This window comes from Cricetulus griseus, assembly GCF_003668045.3.
Source record: "Cricetulus griseus strain 17A/GY chromosome 1 unlocalized genomic scaffold, alternate assembly CriGri-PICRH-1.0 chr1_0, whole genome shotgun sequence".
Taxonomy (NCBI): Eukaryota; Metazoa; Chordata; class Mammalia; order Rodentia; family Cricetidae; genus Cricetulus; species Cricetulus griseus.
Window position 1 is genome coordinate 241,530,702 of NW_023276806.1, and position 25,610 is coordinate 241,556,311.

Sequence of the window (25,610 nt, forward strand, 5' to 3'; positions counted from 1 at the left end):
GGAATATGAAAGAATTATAAGTGACTTCAAATACCTCCCAGAAAAATAAAACTTGCATATCTTTTAATTTCTCTGGTCACCTGAGCACTGGCCTAGAGTTGTTCTGAGCTGAAGATCATGCACAAGACATTCCTAGAGTGTGGGGGGATAGTAACAGAGCCCCCACTAGCACCATCACACATCTCTGTCACCAGAAGGTTCCACCAGGATGCAATATGCCTCATTTTAATGGATATCTATCTGTGTTTTCTAACATTTCTTAAAAATTCTTATGAGAGGCCCTAGTTTAAAACATTTTAGCAGAGGGACTAAGGCACTATTAAAGCAATAGATAATATCCTAAAATGAATATTGGCTAATCTGCAGGGCTGGATGTGAGTCTCCATTTCAGTGTCATGAAGACCAACAGGCCTCCAGGACATTATCTGTGACTGTTAGTTGTGAGTTTCATGTTTACATGAGTCATGTTTGCTGAGCCACTCAAATGTGCATACCTGGATAATAAGGGGGGATGACTTGGTTTCAACAGAAGAAATTATGTTCATATTACATTTCCATGGAAAAGTAAGCCATTATGAGGGCAAGAATTATTTTTATACATAATCATTTTTTCAAGAAGTCTTTTCTATGTTCCTACACACCTTTAATCATATTTAAGAGGAATCCTAAACATAGAGAGCTAAACATGTACCTCCTTGAAGAGACACCATGAAAAAGCCCATGAACCACCACAGGAAAAATCTAGGGAGGGTGCAGAGCAGAGATGAATAAAGTATAGAATTATTGACGAGGAAGAGGTCCTGACAAATGGCTTAGTGGTTTAGAGCACTTGCTGCTTCACCAGAGAACTTGGGTTTGATTCCCAGAACCTACATGAAGGTTCACAACCATCTGTAACTCTATTTTCAGGGTATCTATCACCCTTCATTGGCCTTTTCAGACAAGAGACAGACATGGTGCATAGATTTACATGCAGCCAATGAGTAACATACCCATGAATACACAAACATACATACACAAATATGCATGAACACACACAACAATAACAACAAACTAATGAGGGAAATCAAAGCTGCAAGGATATTGCTAAAATACACATATTACCCAAACAGATTTAGACACTTAATTCAAAGTATTAAAGTCTTACTTCACTGAAATGAGAAAATAATTCTTCAGTTTTGTAGAAAACCACAAAAGATCTGAGATAGCCAACACAGTCTTCAGCAAAGAGAAGAGCTGGAAGCACCACACTACCTCATTCCTGAATATACCACAAAGCTTTAATAATTAGTCCAGCATGGTACTGGAATAAAAATAGATATACAAAGCAATAAAAACAAAACAGAGGACACAGAAATAGTCGGAGGCATTTGGAGCCAACTGATATTCAACAGAAACTCCCAAAACACGTGGGAGACAAGGCCCTATTTAGCCTAAGCTAGGCCCTAACTTACTCTGTATGTTAAGTATCCAAGGATCACCTTAAACTCCTAATGCCCCTTACCCCAACTGGCATGTGCTGAGATATCAGACATCTACCTTGCACCTGATGAAAGGCATGGTTAAATAAATACTATTAGGGAAGCTGTGTCTACGTGAAGAATGAACAGAACCTGCATATTTTACAAAACCAACCTAAGGGGGATTAAAGACATAAATATAAAACCCAAACATTGTAAAACTACTAGAAGAACAAAGAGCCTCTGTGGACCATTGATCCAAGCAAGGATTATTTTAGTCTAGGATGTAAAAATGCAGGCAACAAAGGAAAAAGTAGACAAATAAGATTATATGAAACTAGAAAGATTCCAGAGTGTAAAGAAGAAAAACTGAGTGAAGAGATGAGTTACATAAGTGGAGAAACATTCACAAACTTCATCTCACAAGTAGTTAATATCCAGAATATCTGAGGAAACCAACAACACGAAACCAAAACTATCCAGTAGAATTTTTTTAATTTTCCAGTCATACTGTACAGAGATGAAGTGTGATGATTTCAGGACACCCTACAAACAAGGAATAGGTAGGGAAAGAAAGGGAGAGAGAAAGGAAAGGGAAGGGAAGGGAAGATGGAAAGGAGAAACCAGGTTTTAGAAAATGTTACTTGATCTAAGAAAAAATAATTTGTCTTTCCTATACATACTGCCAGTAACTGCTACTTGTGAACCAAAACACCCACTAGCCCACCAGATGAGTGTGAAATAAGTGCTCCCAGCAAATGAAGAATAGAAGTATACAGAACATTATGCCTTTTGCAGCCATTTTGCAAACCTTATTTTGGCCATTTCTATGTTGGCTGGCACCCGAGGCAAAAAAGAGAAAAAAAAATATTTTCAAGATCTGAACTATGAAAAAACTAAGACAGAGAGACTGGTTAAAGCAGCACCCCTGGACATGGGTTTTCAAATGAGAGCTTGGCAGTCTAAAGAGGTGCCGAATTCAGGGTAAATGTTTGGATATTTCAAATTGTGATGGAATAGATGTGGAATTGAGCAAGTTATGAAATGCTGTACCTAAGAGGATGCCAGACCAGCCAGAAAATACAACACCAAGAACAACAAAAAATCTTGTCTAGAAATTAGAAACTTATGAAAATTTCCCTAAGACCTAGCATACACAGAAACCAGGGCCCTGGTCCGAAGGAAAGCAGAAAGGAGTCATCTGGATGCCAAAGGTTTGTTTCTTCATGATGATGCTCAGGGTGCTTCCAACAGGGAAGCTCAACCTCTCACCTCACTGACCTCTAAGAAAAGAAAAAGTGAATTTCAAGGTAGAAAACTGTTTCACATGAAGCTCGCGTGTGTAAAGGGAGAAGGAACTTCCTGACAAACATTGGATTTTACCAGTCAGTCTTCTAAGTTTCCATTCATCACACAAAGTACAATTTAGTAAATCGCCATATTTTCAGTTGCCTAAACCTCAATGCCTTCTTAAATATACAGAGATGAATATCAGAAAGAGAAAAAGAAGGAGGAAAGAGAGAGGACAGAAGGATAGAGAGATGGATGGAGAAAGGAGGGAGGGAGATGTTTTAGTCCAATTATCTCACCAGTCTTTGCTTTTACACATCATTTCTACACAACTCTGGCAGATAAGCTTGGAAACTGATTTTCCTAGACACTTCACAGATGTCAGGTTTCAGGTTAACACTTACTGGAGTAGCACTGTGAAAGGAGACATGGGGACACGTCATCCCCTGCTTTAAAACAGACTCCCACAGCCTTGGGATCCCCATGTCTCTGGAGACCCTCTTACACTCCAGAGAGTGAGAGCAACCCACGCTGCACATTAAGATGAGCAGATGACCTACTGGTACAGTGCAATGATGAGGTCAGCCAGACAGCCCTTCATGTTGTTCTAACTGCAGCTCTGTGCAAAGACATTCACAGAAGGAAGTACCCACTGTCCACCGGGCCAATTTCAACTGTGAGCACACTTGAAGTCATGGTGCACTACACCATATATTTTCATTTATACAAGAAATGTCTCAATCAATCCCACCATATGGCTATAAGCTTCCTGTCTCTCCTACAGTCTTTCAAGTCTTGAAATTAGAACTCTCATAGATGAACAATTGCATTCAACTTCATGGATGTATTAGGGATAGAAATATATTTAACAAATTATGACTAAGAATATTTTTCCTTGAGTACCATGTTTTGTTTTGTTTCTTTAATCTTATATGAAATAAAATTTTACAGCTGAGACCATGAACAGTCTTGTGTTGAGAATGTACTAGATTCCTAAGAGTGGATCTGACAATATGTCTGTGATAAATATTTAAACTGCTAATGATCTCTGACTTCCAGGACTAAGATTTAAAATAAATGAAATTAAATTCTCTGTCAGGTCACCCACATGTGATATGAGAGTACTTTCCTCTATACAAATCAGGATTTTAGGAAAGCCTGGGCTTATTTCTGTCGTTGTTGTTTGTTGTTTGTTTTTGTTTCAAAGAAAGGCTTAGAAAGGAAAGGTAAAAATGCAGCTGTGATGGGGCTCCCTGGTGATAAGACAGAGGCATTGAATGTCACTCAGTCTCTGTTTTCCTGTCTGTGTGATGGGAAGATTAACAAACTCCAGCACACTGGGATGCTTATAATCCCAGCTAGAACCATGTACTCAGGAAAGTTTCAAAACCATAAATCTGTTTGTCACTGTACCATCAAACCACCATACAATGCAATGAATATCAGGATGCATGTTAGTGATGTTCAAAAAGGACTTGATTCTCAATCCTGGACCAGGCCCTGGAATCCACTACATGAAGACAGAGCAAAGGTGGTCTGGACCCAGAAAGTTCCTCTCTTAACTTTGCACTGGTCCGCATCTTTTTTTTTTTTTTTTCCAGCAGCCTTCTTTTGACTCTTGCTCGGGTCATGTTCATATATTCATGCTCTCTCAGCGTATTTTCATCTTATAAAGTACTAATAAAAGAGACTAATTTCATCACTCTCCAGGCAGAGGGATGAGTGAAAGCCTTTCATCTCATTATGTCACATGAAAAGATACCCCAGACTCTGTTCATTCTTCTTTGCTTCCTACACTGGCCATTCTTTCTTTCTGGACACATGCAAACAGACACGCACACTAACAGACACACACTCAGAGATAGGTGAAAAAGAAGAGCAATAATCATTCTCTTATTATTATTTTCTGTTCCAACCCCAAAATTCATATTAAAAAATAATGCTATAGTGAAGGGGAAATGAAATGTCAGTATTACTCAAGTTGTCTTTTTCTCTTTCTGTGTTTATTTGCCAAGAAAAATAAACAGCCATGCTTAAGGTGTACTGAAGCACACAGCACAGACACCTCACCTTGTGGTGACTCTTTCACATAAAAGTGTCACAATAGACAATTCTCTTACAATATTATAAACATTAGGCCTTGCCCATACCTAAGGACAAGCAGGAAATGCACACTTTCCAAGTTGCAGCATTATTACAAACACTCTGCCTACCAAAAGTTACATTTAGCCTTTAGTCATCACTGTAGCAGATGAATTTCCTGGACCAAACCATCAAGTCCCAGGAACATGGGAAAAGTGTTAAGGGCAACAAGAGCAAATTTCTTAACACAAAACAAAATCAGAATTCTGAGTCCAAAACAGATATCCCCGAAACCACTCTGAGTTTTGGATGAGAATCGGCATAAAATGTGCACCCTGAAAAAGATCTGACAACTTGCAAGCACGACAAGACAACGTGTCATCACGGGTTAGAATTAAGGTGGGAATTTCCAGCATTTTCCTTCACTTGTGCACAGGTCTTCCTCGGGCCCAAGAAGGTTCGATGCATTGGGATTACTTACCTATGGAAAGGAAGGAAATCCAACCGTAGACCTACCAACCAGTCTGAATACACTTAGGTATGTATATTTGCTATCTGGCCCACCCTTTCTCTGCGCCCCTTTTCTGGAAGGCCACACCACTTGACTTGGGACAAACCTTGCCTTCTGTTTCCCAAAAACACTATTACTTTGGCTTGTTATAGTAACCTTCCCAGAGTTAGTCATAAGCCCATGTTGACCTGAGATTGCCTCAGCCACAATCCAACAGAACCTAGGATAGGGAATTCCCAGCCCTTGACTGGTGTTTCAGCAAGTGTTGAGCTCCCATGGGCACTGAGCTCACATGTTCCCTAAAAGCCACATGCATGGGGCTCCCACCACAGGCAGGACAGAAGCATTTGTCATGTGGAAAAGAAGGGCTCAACCTGGGTGTCCCCCCCCCGCCCCAGCCCCCGCTGGACTTCAGACAGTGTCACTCCCACTGCTGTCCAAAAGTGTTTTCAGGAAGGAAGACACAAGGTTGAATGGGATGGCAACTTAGTATAAATATTTTTAGAATTACTTTAAAATTGAAAAAAATAACTGGAATCTTATCTAGGATTGAGTTCTTCTAAGGTTGTCACAACATCTGGCCTGAAACTCACACTTAAAACTCCCGGTAAAACAAAGAGTGAAGGTGTCCGGAGGTAGGGATGCCATCCCCACCCGCCTTTTGGAAAATTCTGCCCAATTGGTTTTGAACAGATGCTGGGGAACCGCGTCCTGGAACAGGGGAGGTCTTGTCCCCTCCTGATGCATTGAACCCTCCGTGCTGGCATTTAAAACCCACAGAAGCCAGCTGTGTTTATGACTTGTTTAATTTCATAGTGGTTGGGGGAGGGATCCGAAACTCCGGGATGGGACGTTTGCCTTAAAGGAGTGCTTGGCACCCGATCCTACCAGCACAGAACTCCAGGGAACTTGGGCCTTGCAGGGTGGGGAGGAGAAGGAAAACGGAGGGGGAGAAAGGAGGGGCGACGGAGGGTCTAGGGAGGGAGAGAAGGAAACAGGTGAGCTCCCCAACGCTTCCAGTAGGAGATTCCAGGACCTTGGTCCCCAGTGGCGCTCCAGGGTCCCAACTTAAAACAGTCACTTACCAGCTTTGCACGGGTCCTTGTAATCTATAGGCTCCGTTTTGTCCTCTTCGTTGCCATCAAAAGTGTAATCATAATCGAGGCTAGTGCAGACCCACAGTTCCCGGGAAAAAACAATACCCGAGACTACTAACCACAGGGGCATGCTCGGGGAGAGCCCTCGCAAACCCATCCTCCTCCCCCCCGAAGAAAAGGAGGGGACCAGACCCGGAGGGCCGCTTGAATCTGCGGAGCTCAAGGGACAGTGCTCTTCTCCCCAATGGGAGACTGCTCGGAAAGACCTGAGTGTTCAGGTGTCCGGAGACATGCGGGTGTCTTCGGGACAGTAGAGAGAGCAAGCCCTGCCTGCCTCCCCCCGGTGCTGGGGGACTTGGCTGGGGGCCCGCGGGTGGGCGGAGGGCAGGTGAGGAGATCAGCCCGGGGCAGCCGCAGGCAAGCCGGCTCGGTCTAGGTCGTCCTTCCAGCGGCCGAACTTTCCGCGATCGCGGCCGCGGCGACAGGCGCACCGCGGTCTCAGCTGCCACCCGAGCTCGGGCTCCCGCCGCCGCGCCCCCCGCGCTGTCAGGACCCCGCGCCGAGCGCGAGCTGCAGCCGCCGCCTGCGCCCGCCGCCGCCGCCGCCGCCGCTCAGGGAAGATGAATCCGGTCTGCACATCAGCACTTCTGAACTGAAAGGGGAGACCGAGGAAGGGGGTGGGGGGCAGGCATTTCTACGCTACCAGACCTTAAAAGCCTGCAGAAGCCGGGGAAAGCTCCTCACTGCCGGGAGAGCAAAGGGGTGTGAGGATTTGGAGTGCCTCTTTCCCCCCCTCCAAGCTGTCTTTTTACCCTCTTCCTAACTTGAAAAAAAAAAAAAAAAATCTTCGCAGCATCTAACCCAATCACTCGCATCCTGCTTACTTATTCATACAATCAGGGTCAGGATCCGGGCCACAGCCTCCTCTCTGACTTCGTTTGATAGCCTTATACAAACAAACAGACACGAGCGCGCTGACATTTCCATTTCTATTTTACTAAAGATAAAAAAAAAAAAAAAAAAAAAAAACCGAATGTATTCCTCATCTGCCCTCCGTGAACAGCAATTAATAGATGAGATACGTGTCGATGCACAGCGCCAGACCGGGGGTGGCGCGAGGGATCGTGACAACTTCACTGCAAATCTCCCCATCCTGTCCCCACCCCGCCCCCAGATAAATAGGCAGTGTGTTTCTTTGCCTGACTGCTGTGTAACCTTCCTACCGCCCAGAGTGGAAGAAAAGTATCTGGCCCCCGTCTGTTTAGGTAAGAAAACAGAGTTCTGTTCAAAGTCAGTCTCCCAACCAACAAAGTTTTACCAAGAACTGGAAAAATTAATTAAAAAAAAAAAAAAATCGAGTTCCAGATCGCACCAGCGGGAAACTCTAAGCCCTAGCTGGCTGATGGGCTGGCGCGAGGGCTCACGTGGGCGCAGGAAGGGAAGTTGGAAGTAATAATCACCATGCACATTTTCTGACAGACCTGGCGCTCATGCCCAGCGCCTCCTAGTACCCTTTGGCTTCACGGCTTCACTTGTTTGACTTCCTCCCTAGAACAGGGTGTAAGAGCCGGCAGCTGGATTGGAGACTTAAACCACACATCAGCCTAGCAGACTCTAGACAAACACAGGTTGCGGGAAATTGGGGGGCGGGGGGCGGGAGTCAGAGGAAATCTCTGCAAAAACCCCTGGTGTGAGCAATTCGGAGGTTTCCCCACATCTGTAAGTAGTTTCCAAAATAGGTGAGACGACTTTCCCCCACCCCCAAGCTTCCGGGGGCCTGGCTAGTTGAGCTTTCCTTTTCTAACAGGATCCTTTACTGTCATTTTAGCAGGGACTTAACAGTCTTCCGTGGTCCTTGTATCTTTAGTTGAGGAACTGCCCCTCTTCCAAGTTGCCATTTAGGCAAAAGTAAGGCGCCAGTCACCCCCCCCAACCCCCACCCCTCCGGATAGGGAGAGACAGCCTTTGGTTTGGAGATGTGACTAGTTGTATATGCTTGCAGCAAGCAGATAATCTTGATTTTCTTCTTGAAGCAAAAGGATAGGAGGATCCAGAGGTACGGGAGGTGATTGCTTATCCCTTGGGAAAGTTGGAGTTTCTCGAAGACCACTACAGTGATGGCCTCTTTTCTTAAACACTATCTAACCCCTTCATACAGAACAAACCACAGATTTAAAAAAAAAAAAAAAATGCCCTATTAAGGAGGTAAAGACACTGCTTTTGAAATGTTTTGCTGAGTCATGCTCAATATTTTTTAACCCAAGCAGAAAGACTTTTTGTATAATTAGTGCTGGTGTTGCTCCTACGGGGCTAAGCAAAAGTGCATCCTATATATCCCATCGAGAACCAGAGACGCCAATTTTCTTTAGAAGACCCTTGCCTTTGAACCACTGACTGTGTCCGAATTTCCTGCCCTGGACCTAGAAACATTTATCACAGATTGGTTTTTCAGAGTCTGTACCTAGAGTGCACATCCTTGGCAAGAATGAACATGTTTCATCATTTATTGGGAGAGAAAATGGTACCATATGGAGACATCTGCCTTATTATTAATAGACAGCGATGTCTGTTAGATCTTCCTTACAGATCTGTCACTGCTCAGTTTAAAATCTTTATATATTTGGACTAGGGAGGTAACTCAATTGGTAGAGTGCTTGCTTAGCACACACAACCCCCTAGGCCAGAGTCTCATTATCACATAAAACAAACCTAGTGAAGGATCAGTATTTCAAGGTCATCCTGGACTACACAAGAATTTTAAGGCCAGCCTGCAAGACAAGAGACCAGGTTTCAAAAACTGAGATAATATAATTAATAAAAATATAATGTACTATAATCCTGAGAAGTGGTAGTGAACATATTAGAACATCAGATTTTAGTGAGGAAATGTTTATTTATGGTTAAAATGCTTTCAGGGAATATTTGCTTGCATCACTGTATCCTGGGTGTCTGATACCCTGATGAGGTTTATTTATTTAATGTGTGTATGTAGGTAAAATGACATCGTTCAGGAGTTGGTGTGTGTGTGTGTGTGTGTGTGTGTGTGTGTGTGTGTGTGTGTGTCTCTCTGTGTGTGTGTGTGTGTGTGTGTAGGTAGGTAGGTAGGTAGGTAGGTAGGTAGGTAGGTAGGTAGGTAAGAGGACAACTTTCAAGAGAGTTCTTTCTTGCCTTCCAGGTTCTGCCTGTCCACTTAGAGACAGAGTTTCCTGTCTCCTGAGATGCTGAATTAGCTGGCCTACAAAGTTCTGTAAATTCTCTGATCTCTACCTCCTACCCTGCTTCGGGAATGCTGAACTTCAGATGTGTGTCAGAATCCAGCTTTTATGTGGGTTTTGGGGATTAAACTCAGGTTGTAAGACTTACATGGGAAATACTTTCACCAACCTAGTCATCTGCCTAGTTTTGAGATTTTTAAACTTAGCCTTAGCTCTATTTGCAACAAAACAGCTAGGTTTAAACATCATTTATGTTTAAAATCTGAAAGGAGCTTCTTGTCCTGAACACGTAAAATAATCAATTTGGAAGAATAGGGCTGTGATTGAGAAGTTGAGTCTGAGTGTAGCCATAGACGTGTGCAGTATCTGAATTCAATCTCTTCAGGAAGATAAAAAGGAGAAATCAATTTCAGGAAAACTTGCTGATGTTGCCCTGGAATCTGGCTGGTGGCTGCCTTTACCACCATGGTTCCTGCAACAACACCCAACCCCTTGCAATAGGAGAAGTGACTGCAGAAAAAGAGGCAAATTCCATAGCAAATTGTCATATTTGTTTTGCTATCCTAGGAGTTAAAACTAAACTCTATGTAAATAATGCCAACTAGATTTGTCTGTATTATAATCTAGCCAACCAGTCAAAAGCCAAATGTGACTATTTATGAAACTAAGTAACATGTCAGTACATTACCTTACTGTGTGTTAAAAAAAAAAAAAGTGCAAATAATCATCTCATATAATTCCTGGAAAATACAAGATGCCAAGGAAAACTTAATGGACAAAATTTTTCAAACTTTATTATGGAATGACATGTGGGTTTCCCTCCCACTTTCTCATCAGAGTTAAAAAATCATTACACTAAACTAGGGAGTTCCCATAAAGATAGATTCCTTAGAAGCTGTCATAACTGAGAGTCAAACATAGCCAATATTGGCATTTTTACGTTGCTTCAAATTTTAGAAAAAGAATGCTTCATGTGGATAGCATTGTTCTTCTGGATGAAATGTAAATACTTCAATCAAATACATTTCCAGGAGAAGAAACTCTTTGGACCTCCATGGAATTTAACCTCTACACTTTCTTTCCTGAAAATTGTAAACAATAACTTTAAAAAAGCATTTATCTTCATTCTGTGTGTTTAGCATTTTGCTTGTATGTATACCTGTGTACCATGCACATGCCTGGTACCTGAAAAGGCCAGAAGAGAGCACCAGATTGCCAGGGAACTGAACGCATTTCCATATGAGTGCTGGAAATGGAACCTGGGTCCTCTGAAAGAGCATCACAGACTCTTAACTAAAGTTGAGCCACCTCTCCAGCCCCAGCGCTATGACTTTTATGTCTTATTATTTTGCATGTCATCATTGCAGAATGACCCAATCCTTTGAGTTCTGTTTTAGTTTCTTCTTGGCCACACATTTTTTAGAGCTTCTTTTTGGAAGTTCTTTCGTGGTAGAAAAGATTAAAAACAGAACCTGGGCAAGCCAGGTGGGTATTCTACCAGTGAGTCACAGCCCCAGCTTCCCAAGTATAACTGACTAGAGAGAGTCTCCATTCAGTCAAGATCTGCCCATGCTGCTGGTAACAAATGACAGACATCAATATAGTGTCAACTAAGAAAGAAGGGAGCATATGGCAATAGTTGCTCCAGACTGAAAGTTCTTATTTGTTAAGGAGAAGGCTTGCACATTCCCGGGGAAGAAAAAAAAAAAAAAGAGGTTTCTTGCCTCGGTGATTCCTGGATGCTTGTTTGTTTCTCCCTAATTTTTTCCTTTATTAAAAATAGATTTTTCCTCACATAATATATGCCAATTACAGTTCCCCTCTCTTTACTTCTCACAGTTCCTCCCCACCTGCCCTACCATCCTGATCCATTTACTTTCTGTCTCTTAGAAAACAAACAGGCTTCTAAGGCATAATAATAAAGCAGAATAAAATATAATAAGATGTAACAAAAACAAACAAGAAGGAAAAGAGCCCAAGAGAAGGCACAAGATCTACTTGTTTGCACACTCAGGAGTCCCATAATAACACTAAACTGGAAGGCATAATGTATACACAGAGGACCTGGTGCAGCCCTGTGCAGGCTTTCCACAGTCTCTGTGAGTTCATATGAGCTGTGATCATGCAGACTTTGAGAACCTTGCGTCCTCCCTCCCCTCTGGCTCTTATATTCTTTCTGCCCCATCTATCATTGTGTTTCCCCAGGACCCCATGGCAAGAATTTAATGGTGACATCCCATTTAGGGCTGAATGTTCAGAGGACTCTCACTACATAATGTCTGACTGTGGTCTCTGTATTGGTTCCCATCTGCTACAGGATGAAGCATCTCTGATGATGGCTGGGCAAGGCACTGATCTATTAGTGTAGTATGATGTCATTAGGAGTAATTTTATTACAAGTTTTTAAAATATATTTTCTTAACTAATAATAGTATTAGGTTTTATCTTAAGTGCCCAGGTTGTCTAGTCTTGGGTTCTTGGTCACCCAAGCAATATTGGGTATCAGCTCCATCTTGTGGAGTCAGTCTTAAGTCAAATAAGATATTAGCTTTTTTACCCCTTAAGGTTTATGCCACCATTGCAGCAGGATATGTTGCAGGCAAGACACCATTGTTGATCAAAGGGTTTCTGGCTGGGGTATCATACAGAGTACCATCCTGTATCAAAGACCATAAAACATAGGGGTGAAAGTTCTATGTAGTCACCAGCTCAACTTTTCCATATTCAATGAGTTGTATGGATATAGTCTTCAGCAATGGGGCCTTGCTGTAGGTTTGTGGAGAGCAATCTGTGGTCTTGGCAACAGCCTATGTTTTGGGGGGATTCCCATATGACCCCATTGGTCAACAACTCAATTACATATAACCTAGCCCTTGGACTAGAAGCTTCATTTGATGACAAGAGATGACCAGCTGGGGCTCTGTCTGTCACATTTTTTCACTATTTAATTTAGATCACCTACACACACACACACACACACACACACACACACACACACACACACACACCAAAACTTCTACTGCATTCACTTCCCATACCCATCATATGACCCCTTTTAAAACTGTCTTTTCCTATTTTCCTTTCATCCTCTTTTCATTCCGCCTCCCAAATCAACCCTCCTATTCTACACCCCCAACCATCCATTACTATCTAGTAGAGCTACCTGTCCCTCCAGTACCGTAAACTATACCCAACCACTGTGATTCTGCAGATTGTAGCTCAGGTACCATCAACTTAACAGCTAACATTTGAATATAAGCAAATACACACTATATTTATCTTTTTGGCTCTGGAATACTTCACTTAGGTTTTTTTTTTTTTTCCTAGTTCTATCCACTTACCTGTGAATTTCGTATGGTGCTTAGTTAAGTCACTTCACATAGAGTCAACATGTGAGAGCGCAATGGCTATGACATCATCACCTGTAACAATAAGTCTTTCTTTCAAGCTGCCTGAGCCCTGCTGCCATGTGGGCGCTTTCTGCCAGACCACCCAAGTTCTGCCCACTGCCACGTTATGCTCCCAATTAACATACAGAGACTTATATTAGGTACAAATGCTGCTTGGCCAATGACTAGGATTTCTCATCTGCTAGCTCAGTCTTAATTATCATAACTCTATGTATTTTATAAGATTTATCTTATCAGATGCCAGCAGAAGCATCCTGACTTTCCAGGCTCACATGGTGACTCTGCACTTTCTCCTACCTTTCCCAGAATCCTCCTTGATTCCTAGTCCCACCTATCTTGTATTCCTATTGGCTAACAGTACTTTATTTATTAACCAATAAGAGAGACATATACATAGAAAGAAGTCCCCCATCAATCACCTATTTTCCTATTCCTAAATGAAGCTGCTTCACAAGGATACCGATAATCAATTCAGACTCTGAAGGCAGTTTTGTAGTCAGTATTTATGAACAAATTGTCAAACGCAAGTTTTTACTTTTCAGATAAAAAGAAATACTGAGTGAAGGTTGAAATCCAAGAATGCTTAGAATAATAATAGATTCATCCATTCATCTCAGAATGTCATCTCCCCATCCATTTTCTACTCATAGATAATGAATGTCCAAACAATAGTAATTCTATTGTTTATTTTATTGGTTTACTTTTCCAAAGAAAATCAGTGACAGCTTGTATTTCTCAACTCAAACAGCTTTTGAGAGTTAGTAAATAAATACACAGTGTCTTAAATGGAAGGGAAGTTTAGAAACTGGCATTTTTTACTAGCCTCCTAAATAAGTCGTTGCATAATTGCTAACTATATATTTAAAACTTGTATGACTTTGTTTTTTATGATGCATTGTAAAATCACCAAGTTATTTTATAGCTGATTTAACTCTATTCATTATACACAGCTGCACTTGGACACTAGTTTTTCTGTATTTCTAAACTCTCCATTATGTTCCCGGCTCAGTTCTGGGTCCCAGCCAGATTTATTTTGTAAACTGCACTAGGCTTTTAGGTGGCAATAAATAATGACCTTGGCCTTCATCTTCAGGCATTGTAACTCATTTTGTGGTGGCTTTTCCAACCACTAAAACACTAATTTTGCAATATAAAAACCAAACCAATACAGCTTGTCTGAAGTGTGCTGGTTTATATAACTATTGCTTTTCATCTTCAGGGCACTTTAACAACATTAATTTAAGGTCTCTAGAATGGGTGGATAACATTTATTCTCAAGCAGCAACACTAGCTCTAAAAACCAGAGACATCAGAGCATCCCTCACCCCTTGCAAAAAGGTTCCATTCAGATTTACACTGTGTTAGACAATCCAAGGTGGAAAAGAAGACTCCTAAACTGAGCAGAGCATATTGGGAGAGCAATCCACTGACGTCACAGCAGTTCCTATTATCTCCAGATTCAGTAGAGTTACCCATCCTGCTTTGCCAGCATGCACAGGAGATCTGTGCTGTCAAGCATTATTACCCAGCCAAGGTTTTGATCCTCAATTATCTAGCTATTTCAGAAGGGCGTGGTGGTTTGAATTTTTTTCCCTAGGGGGAAAGTGCTGACAATTCTGGACAGTTTCCATAGTTTGCTAGTTTAGTTTGTATATTTTCAGTAAAAAGTTATAACTAATGCTTTCTAGTCATTATCACTCCTATGAAATGCCATCATTTGGGGTGCTGCGCCCATAGCCTGGCATTAAATAAGCTGGCGGGGACAATGTCAGAGAGCTACCCCCCATCTCTGTCTCCTCTCTCTCTGTCTCTCTCTGATCTTCAGTCTTCAGAAGGATTTGAAAAAGTCTATTCATTAAGGTTTCAACATTTAGATTAAAAGGTATTCAATCCCGTTGCTAGAATAGTTTCTAAGTGCATCTCCCCTTGAAAAATGAGATGCTAATAATGCCAGGATACAAGATTTGAATATTTCTAGAAAACCTTTTGCAGGAACTGATTCTGTTTGCTTTCTTAGTCTGTAGCAACAATTGCTATGAGGAATGGAATTTGTCATGCACTTGGCTTTAACATTAATGCAAGGTTTATGGCTGACTCTGAAAATGGTTAGACCACATGCAGACAAACTGAAGCTGTGTGCTCTTAATTACTAGTAAAATAGGAAAGCAATTAGTAGTGCAATTAATTCAGTATGTACAGGGAGAGTTTATTAGGCATTTTTATTCCCATGCACTTGTGTATAGATGCCTTAGTTCTCAGGACATACCCTAAAGGAAAAATTAAATGGGCATGAAACAAAAACTTGTATATGAAATACAGAATATGAATGACAATTGTGCCCAATTATTAATTTTAACTGTCCCAAGGCATAATGAATCAATTCCTAAATGGTGTTTTTCTTAACCTGTACATCGCCTTGCTCTTAAGTCAAAATACTGCTTTGGTCTCACACTCAGTTGTTTCTAGGGTAATCTTTCCAAATAATAAACCTCAAAGTGAAAAATATGAAGATAAATTTTAATCTAAGTACACCTTATAGTGAGACTAATTTTATTTTTCTTTCAAGTATCAAATACCATGGGTTATGTGATGGCTACTGTGTGTACATAAGGTTCCTCCTGGCTTTTGAATTTTTACCAAAGGCACTCTTGGGTTTTCTTAACATTCATAAATGTATTTTTTCCATGACAGTAATTGTATTACTATGTTGTTACTCCTTTCAAGGTAAATTCACAAGAGGATTTAAATTTTTTAAATTCTCCAGAGGATTCACCAGGTACAGTTTCGTGAGGGGAATATTTTTATGCATTCTCAGCATTGGTTTGTTTTCTTAATCATCTACTTAAGACAAGTGAAGAATAATTCTGTAAATTCCACTTTGGATATCAAGCATTGGAAGACCTGGAGAAACTACTTGAAGATGGAATTCAAGGAGCAAGACCGGCAAAGATACAAACACACACACGGGAAATACAGATGCTATTAAGGATAGTAGACAACTAGTCAATTTTCTAGAATAATGCTTAAAACTCTTAAGTACTGATTTTGCATGTGTTGAACTCCCACAGGAGTGATTATGATGTTCATTCAATGTCTCTAATCCTCCCTAAAGGAAAGAAGATATGACCGTGATCATAATGGAAGCTATCAGGTTCAAGTATAAGGAGAACTCTGCTCATACAGAAGTCTAGACCTCCCCTCAGAGCCTGTTTCTCTCTAAGGTCCTTACAAGTAGTAATGTCTTGAAATTCTCTCTCTCTCTCTCTCTCTCTCTCTCTCTCTCTCTCTCTCTCTCTCTCTCTCTCTCTCTCTCTCTCTCTCCTCTCTCTCTCTCTCTCTCTCTCTCTCTCTCTCTCTCTCTCTCTCTCTCTCTGTGTGTGTGTGTCTGTGTGTGTGTGTGTGTGTGTGTGTGTGCCTGTCTGTCTGCCTCCAAACATATCACACTGAACTCCTTGTCTCATCTGCCCTGAAACTTTATTTCAAACACAGAAACAGCGCAAGAGTCAGGCACTAAGTGGCACTACTGTGTTGCGAAGTCAGAGTTGTGGCTTTCTAGTTGGCCCATTGTCTGAGGCATTCCCCAGATTCACAGAGTATGCTTATACAGAGAAGCCTCAGCGGCTGTGTCCTTGTGGACTGTCAGGGTTTTGTTTTTGTTTTTGTTTTTGTTTTTCCTAACAACCTGCAACCTCTAGTGAGAAGCATTTGTCAGTCAACATAAACTGCTTTACCCATTCTGAGTTCCTAAAGGAACTATGGGGAAAAGACAGAAAACAATCTCATCTACATTCAGAATACCTTTGCTTGCTTTTACTTGATTAGACTTTGAGACCGTATAAACATTTTTAAATGTTTTGTAGAAATTCCGTAACTCAGTAGTGTACCTTCTGTTAATAAAGAATAAAAAAATGAAAGGAACAAGGTGGAAACATAAATAGCAATATGAAATCAATTTCAATGAAAACAAAGGTACATGTTCCATATAGAGCTGATTTTTCGTGGGTTACATGCTCAAGTTACAGAATGATTGAATTATACTATAAAGCCTGATGAGTTTTGTAAAACATGTGTTTCTCTCAAATTGAAATGCTAATGGAGTAAATACACTTCCATTTAAAATACAATGCATAAAGACTTGCAAAAAGAGTAAGCGAAAGTATCATAATTTTAAACTCCAAAGCACAGAATAGCTGGTACGTCACTACTCATTCTGAAAAACTTAATTGTGGTAACATAATTTTCAGAGTGGTGCCCAGTCAGTTATGTTCAACAAATCACTCTACCCACAATATCAGCAAATTATGTACATGCATATACACATACACATGTATACATACAAATATGTAATCAGTAAATATATCCACAAGAAAGATGAATGCTCACTCTGAAGATGTATGGACTAACAGGGTAGACAGTGGGTATTACTAAATGTGATGAGAACTTACATGAGGGATAAATAAGATATTGTAGCTACTTGAGACAATAGCTTTCAATTCAGAAAATGAGAGAATTGATGGAGGATGTGTGCCATCTCTTAGACCTCAATAGAGGCTGTGATGGGAAATGCAATTGAGAGCAACAACCATTTCTGATTCTTTAGATGCCCTATGAATTCTGCCCATCTCTAAGGCACTATTGTCCATCATGTCATGATTTCATTTAAGATAAATCATACCCAAACACTAATGTCACACGCCCCTTCATAGTTTGCCTCTACTTTGAAATCCTCTGTATTTTAAGAATTCTGAAGTTAATAAATGAACATGTTGATACACTGTATGTGCCAGAACATTTGTTATAAAGAACACTCATTACAAATAGGCTTCAGAGTTAAATATTTATACATGTTTTTCTCAATGTCTTAGAATTACCATTGTGTGTAAATTGCGAATTTTATCTACGATTAAGTTGGAACTTCATAAACTTGCATGCTAATGCTGCAATACTCCAACCCAATGAGTTTTATAAAAATAATATTCCACATTGTGAAAAGATACTACTCCTTGATCAAATAATGTTTATTTGGAGATTTATAGCGCACACATACACACACACACACACACACACACACACACACACACACACACACACGTATAAGATGTATATTATATAAGCATGTTTTCCAAAGTAAATGCATTTGATAGAATTCAACCTCAAACTTGTGACAATTTTAAGAAATTCTGCTGAGACATCAATTTCTGAGAAAAACTAGCCACTAATTACTATGGACAGTAATATTATATGCTCTCATGCATTTATGGCATACATAATGCAAAGTAATTACATAACCCTAAGAGAAATTTGATGTGTAAACATATGTAATTATTGATCAATGTATGTTTTTCTTATATATAAGCATTAAGGTAATTTGAATACATTTAAGTGTTCATTGGATAAATTCAATCTTTTTTCCTTTTCCTCATTTTTATTTAAATTAGAAATAATATTGTTTTACATATCAATCCCAGTTCCCTCTCCCTCCCCTGCCTCCACCTACCCCCTAGACTATCCCTTTCTGCTCCTCAGTGAGGGTGAGGCATTTCAATGGGAATCATCAAAGTCTGTCACATCATTTGGAGCAGGGTTTAGGTCCTCCCCCGTGTGTCTGGAATGGGCTCACAAAGACCATTCATATGCTAGGGATAAATACTGGTCCACTACCAGAAGCACCATAGACTTTCCAGGATACCTAACTCACACCCATGTTCAGGGTTGAGTCCTACACTTGTTTCTTAGCTATCAATCTGGGGTCCATGAGCTCCCTCTTGTTCAGGTCAACTGTTTCTGTGTGTTTCTCCAGCCTGGTATTGATCCCTTTGCATATCACTCCTTTCTCTCTGCAACTGGATTCCAGGAGGTCAGCTCAGTGTTTAGCTGTGGGTGTCTGCTTCTGCTTCCATCAGCTACTGGATGAAGGCTCTAAGATGGCATATATGGTAGTCAACAATCTCTTTATAGGGGAAGGGCATTTAAGGCAGCCTCTCCTCTGTTGCTTAGATTGTTTGCTAGTGTCATCTTTGTAGATCTCCAGACATTTCCCTAGTGCCTAATTTCTCTATAAACCTAACATGTCTCCCACTATTATGGTATCTCCATTCTTGTTATCTTCTATTCTTCCCCTGACTCAACCTTTCTGTTCCCTCATAACCTCCTCACCCCACCTCTTCTCTCCTTCTCATTCTCCTAGCTCCCTCCCCCCCTCTTCCTGTGCTCCCAATTTTATTGCTTAGATTCTTAGTTGGGGTAATCCTTGTAGTTCTCTGGACATTTCCCTAGTGCCAGATTTCTCTTTTAACCTAAAATGGCTCACTCTACTATGGTATCTCTTTTCTTGTTCTCTATTCTTCCCCCAACTCAATCTTCCTGCTCTCTCATGTCCTCCTCTTGCCTCCTCTTCTACCCTTCTCTTTCTCCCTGTCCCCTCCTCCATGCTCCCAATTTTCTCAGGAGATCTTGTCCCTTTCCCCTTCTCTGGAGGACCCTGTATGTCTCTTTTAGGGTCCTCCTTGCTTCCTAGCTTCTCTGGAAGTTTAGATTGTAGACTGGTAATCCTTTTTGCTCTTTGTCTAATACCCATATATGAGTGAGTACATAACATGTTTGTCTTTTGTGCCTGGGTTACCTCACTCAAGATGGTTTCTTCTAGTGCCATCCATTTGCCTGCAAATTTCAAGACTCCATTGTTTTTTCCCCATTGTATAGTACTCCGTTGTGTAAGTGTACCACATTTTCTCTGTTCATTCTTCAGAAAGCATATAGGCTGCTTTCATGTTCTGGCTATTACAAATAATGCTTCTATTTACATCGATGAACAGATGACCTTGTTGTATGAATGTGCAGCATTTTGTATGAATAGACCAAAGATAGAAATTGCTGGATTTTGACTTTGACTGATTCCCATTTTCCTGAGGAACCACCATACTGATTTCCAAAGTGTCTGTATGAGTTTACATTCCCACCAGCAGTGGAGGAGTGTTTCACTTTCTACACAGCCTCTCCAGCATAAACTGTTTTGGTGTTTTTGATTTTAGCCATTCTGACTGAACTAGATGGTATTTCAGAGTTATTTTGATTTTCATTTCCCTGATGGCTAAGGATGTTGAACACTTTTTTAAGTGTCTTCCAGCCATTTTAGATTCCTCTGTTAAAGACTTTTTCAGCATCTAGTGAGATGATCATGTGGGTTTTTTTTCAGTTTATTTATATGGTGGATTACATTGACAGAATTTCCTATATTGAAACATTCCTGCATCCCTGGGATGAAGCCTACTTGATCATGGTGGATTTATCTGATGTGTTTTTGGATTCGATTTGCCAATATTTTATTGAGTACTTTTCATCAATATTCATGATGAGGGATATTGGTCTGTAGTTCTCTTTCTTAGTTGTGTCTTTGTGTTGCTTGGGTATCAAGATAATGGTAGCCTCCTAGAAAGAGTTTGGCAATGACCCTTCTGCTTCTATTGTGTGGAACAATTTGAGGAGTATTGGTATTAGCTCTTCTTTGAATTTCTGGTAGAATTCTGCACTGAAGCCATCTGGCCCTGGGCTTTTATGGTTAGAAGACTCTTGATAACTGCTTCTATTTCATTAGGGGGTATAGGTCTATTTAAATTGCTTATCTGTTCTTGATTTAATTTTGGTAAGTGATATCTATCCAGAAAATTGCCCATTTCCTTTAAATTTTCAAATTTTGTGGAGTACAGGTTTTCAAATATGACCTGAAGATTCTCTGTATTTCCTCAGTGTCCATTGTTATATTCCCTTTTCATTTATTTTGTTCATTTGCATGTTTTCTTTCTGTCTTTTGGTTAGTTTGGATAAAATTTTGTCTACTTTGTTCATTTTCTCAAAGAACCAACTCATTGTTTCATTGACTCTTTGTATTGTTTTCTTTGTTTCTACTTTACTGATTTCAGCCCACAATTTGATTATTTCCCGGCATCTACTCCTTCTGGGTGAGTTTCCTTCTTTTTGTTCTAGAACTTTCAGGTGTGCTATAAATTCTCTACTGTGGCTATTCTCCAGTTTCTTTCTCTGGGCACTTAGTGCTATGAATTTTCCTCTTAGTGCTGCTTTCAAAGTGTCCCATAAGTTTGGGTATTTGTCTTATTTTCATTGAATTCTTGGTAGTCTTTGGCTTCCTTTTTTTTTATTTCTTCCTTATAATAACGAAATCGTTTGGTTTCTGTAATCAATTCAGTTGAAGCTTTATTTTAAATTTATCCAAATAGTAACTTGCTTGGTTTTTCTTCCTTTTCTTATCTTTCCTCTCTCTCCCTCCTACCCTTTCTTTTCCCCCTGCCCCAGCTTACTTTTCTTTATTTCATCCATCCTTTTTATTTTTAAATGAGGTATTATTTCTAAATAGTTTTGGGCTACTGTTGTGGATACTATTTCCTAATGGGCTTAATTCATTTTAACTGAACAGAAATATGAAAAATGAAATGATCTGAGCCTCTATCATATTGGTAAATAAAGGTCTATTCTTTAATTTTGTAATTAGACATTTTGAAAAGTAATTTTAGGCAATTGATGGATATATATATGTATATTAAATTCACTATACAGAATGAAGAAATTTCATATTAATCTTTAAATTTATTGTTTGAATTTTCATATTACTTTGTTAGCATAAATCATTGGGACCATCACAATAAAAAGTGATTCTACAGCACCATCCTATTCCCATATGTCTAATAGTATCTATCCTATCTTAATTCTTTGTAATTCTGCAAGACAGGCAGATAGCTGTAGCTATCTCATCTATATTCCTGTACTTTGGTTTTTCCAAGTTTCATGGTCACAATGTGGACTCAGTGAATGTGTTTTCATTTCTCCAAAGTTCTTTAAAACAAGCAAATCTTCTTAAGGACCTGAGGCCTGGTACAGCCTGACATGAGAAGCAACATTGTTGTAGAATATTAACTTAACTGGACACAGATATGTTACATATGTTTATACTGGGGAATATTACTGTATGTGAAAGTGTTATATTTGTTTTTGTTGCCTTTGTTAATGAGGTACAGATTTGTTACATTTGTTTTGCTGCATTTGTTTAATTATGCAAAAATGTGTTTTATTTGTTTCACTTTGCCTCCCTGAGGCACCTGATTTGTCTAATAAAGAGCTGAACAGCCAGTGGTTAGGTTGAAGCAGGACAGGCAGAGCTGGCCTGGCAAAGAGAATGAGTAGGAGGAGAAATGTAGGCTCAGAGAGGGAAGAGGGGGAAGTGAAAAGACAGGGACATGACTGAGACAGGAAGCCAGGCAGCTGTCAGCCAGACATACACAAAAAGCAGCGAAATTAGGACATATAGAAGATTTAAAAGCCCCAAGGCAAAATGCAGATAGATAAATAGAAACAGACTAAAGTAAGCGCTAAGCTAAGGCTGAGCATTCAAAGCTAATAGTAAGTCTCTGTGTCATGACTTGTGAGATGGTCGGGAGCCCACAAGAAAAAGTCTGCTACACAACATTGCTTAGCTGAACATCACACAAAAGAGGACAGATGAAGGCACTGCCTTCAGATAATGGGGAACTAAACAACAGCATCCACCTCTCCACTACTCCGGTCTAAGAAGCATCGTTTCATGTCATCTGGCTTGATCATGTTGAGCATGGAGAGAAATTCTTAACAGGTTGAATGCTGCTCAAATGTGTGGTGGCACTTGATTGCTGTTTGTTGTTTTATTGCTCTCTGGAGGATGGGACTCACAAAGTCAAACAACTCAACAAAGCCAACTCAGTCATATCATTTCCAACTCAATTCTCACAGCACTTTGACCATGAAGAAAACTGAAATTGTGAAAACTAAAGGAAAACAAATGGATCTGAAAATATTGTACTAGGTAAAATAACCCACACTCAAAACATCAAATAGCACATGTTCTTTCTCATACACAGATCTTGGGTTTTAACGTGTGTGTGTGTGTGTGTGTGTGTGTGTGTGTGTGTGTGTGTATGAATATAGGTCATGATCTAATAAATAGACCATGGGGGTTGGATATGGTGAGGAAGGAGAAGAGAATAAATAACATGTGTTATATGAAAGAAGCAAAAGGCCACTCGGGGTCGAAGGATACAAGGAGAAGCAAAGAGCTGAGGGAGGATGGAGCTGGAATCAGTAAAAGCAATTATGTTTAAAAACGTCACAATGAAACCTAATGCCTGTATGATATATATATATATATATATATAATATATATATATATATATATGCATATATATAAAAGATCATGGGCTGTAATCTGAGAAAATGTGAACCTTTATAATCTAGAAATAGTCATGCATTAGATAATTGTCTGACTAGCCTAGAACTCCAAAATTAACTACATCATCACAAAATGAGGAGTAAAATCTTATAGGAAGTTCATTCATAAAGCACTTGCCTAGAGTGGTGGTCCATCATCATTGTCAACTAGCCTATATTTAAAATCACATAGGAGACATACCTATGGGCATCTGTGAATGCATGTCCAGAGAGATTTAGCTGAGATGATGAAGCATATCACATATGTAGGTATCATCATCCCTTAGGTAGAGAGAAAGGAAAGAAAGAGGGAAGAAAGGAAAAAAGAAGGAAGGAAGGAAGGAAGGAAGGAAGGAAGGAAGGAGTGCAGATTGGTACAATCTAAACACAGTTCAATATTTCCTATTTCTCTTTTATCCTATTCATCTTTTATTAGGACAGTATTGGTAAAGATAAAAGTTATTTGTGATTCTTTTACAATCAAAGAATAGTTAATAAATATTAGTATATACTTTATAAATCATATGTATGACATGCTATCTCCTTTCTTGAGTAACTTCATCATCTGCTTTTTCAGTGAACTGAATGGAAAGATATACACAGCCTGCAATTTCAGCAAGATGAACAAAGAAAGACTTCCTTCTATCTGCCCACCAAGCACTATTCATCTAAAAGTGTTTTCTATTTTGCTCTATCACTTAGACAAACTGTGACAATAGAAACCAAACATAAGTCCTTTTCAAATGTTTGCATAATAGGTTTTAACACTCAAAATCACAAGGGTTTTCTACTGCCTTCATGACGATTTCTAAGAGTTAAGAGCACTAACTGCTGAGGCAAGCAGTATGGAGTACAGCCAACTTAAACTCTAATCTCATCTCTATTCAAAAGTGTTTTAATATTTTCCATCTTACACCTCTGAGTTGGAGAATCTGAAGAGAGTGACTTCTCTACCAGTGTGAAACTTATTTCTTATACAAAGATGATGCTCTGTGACTTTATGGGCTTTATTTTTTTACAAATATTTGAATTTTCTACTTATTTCAAATCAAATTTGATTGTTTTGATCATTTTATTTTTCTTAGAAATTCAGACTTCCTTCCATTTAGTTTACCTAAATGTTCTGATTTGTGAAGATTTATGTGCACATACAGTATTTTGATATGTTTACTTTTACCTTATTCTATCCAGGTTTTGAGTTTCCAGTTTTTTAGACTAGACAAATTCTTTTGCTTCATAATTAATCATTTTCTAAATTCCTTGTTTATCATAATCTCATTTCAACTCTGGCTTCCATTTTGGTAGGAATGAGAAGCTTTGTGGTAATGTTGCAAAATTCTGGATTTCCATTGCAGGAAACAAAAGGCACTCTGTTTTAAGCAGAAAGAAGTTTGCTGAGACTAGATGCTTAGAAACATCTTTCAAGGCCTTAAGTAGCCTTGGTTCCAATCCAAGAAGGACCCCAGTAAACTACAACAAAACTGACTTACCAAGTACCCACATTTGATATAATTTAGGTAGAATTGGATGCCAATACTGTAAACCTTAACTACAAGAGCACATTCCTGAGATCCCAGGCCCAGATCTGGAAATCCTTGTTTCCACACCATCATGGAAAATGGCTGTAGAAAATCGTTCATAACAGGAGAAGTCACATCAGCAATGGGAACATGCTTTTCCAATCTTCATCATCCAGAACTCTGCTGCCCAACATGGCAACCCTCAGTCACATATGGCTGTTGAGCACTGGAAATGTGACTGACCCAAAAGGAGAAAGCTGGCCTGTAAATTTGTAATGCACAGTTTTAAAGTATCATAATAATGATAAAATCATGTTTTTGATATATATATATATATATATATATATATATATATATCTTTTACCCAATATTTAAATATATATTGGTTAATATATATTGGTTAATATATATTTAAAATATTGGGTAAAAGAAATACATCATTAGTTGTTTTAGTTTGTTTCTTTGTATTGTTTGTGATATAATTATTAAGAAATTCTTTTTACATGACTTTCTAAAGACAAGTTCTCACTATGTACCCCACAATCCTCCAGTCTCAGCCTCCCAAGAGCTAAGATTATAAGTCTGTGCCACCATAACAGCTTCACTATGAGGAGATTAAACATCACATAAGACAGTACTGGGGCACTGCTATAATATAAATATATGTTATAATATAATTTTGACAATTTCATATATGTATATATAAAATCTATTGTAAACGTATTCACAGGACCCTTGTTACCCTCCCTTATCCCTCTCACATCCCACTGATGT

General features: G+C 39.6%; 1 protein-coding gene across 1 annotated transcript in view; it reads right to left on the minus strand.

Moving 5' to 3' along the window:
• Tll1 (tolloid like 1) overlaps positions 1-6,597 on the minus strand; it is a 179,845-nt gene extending 173,248 nt beyond the window's left edge. Inside the window, exon 1 of the mRNA XM_027394106.2 lies at positions 6,429-6,597. Coding sequence (XP_027249907.2) covers positions 6,429-6,597 — 169 coding nt within the window. The remainder of the gene's footprint in view (positions 1-6,428) is intronic.
• Between the last annotated feature and the right edge of the window lie 19,013 nt (positions 6,598-25,610).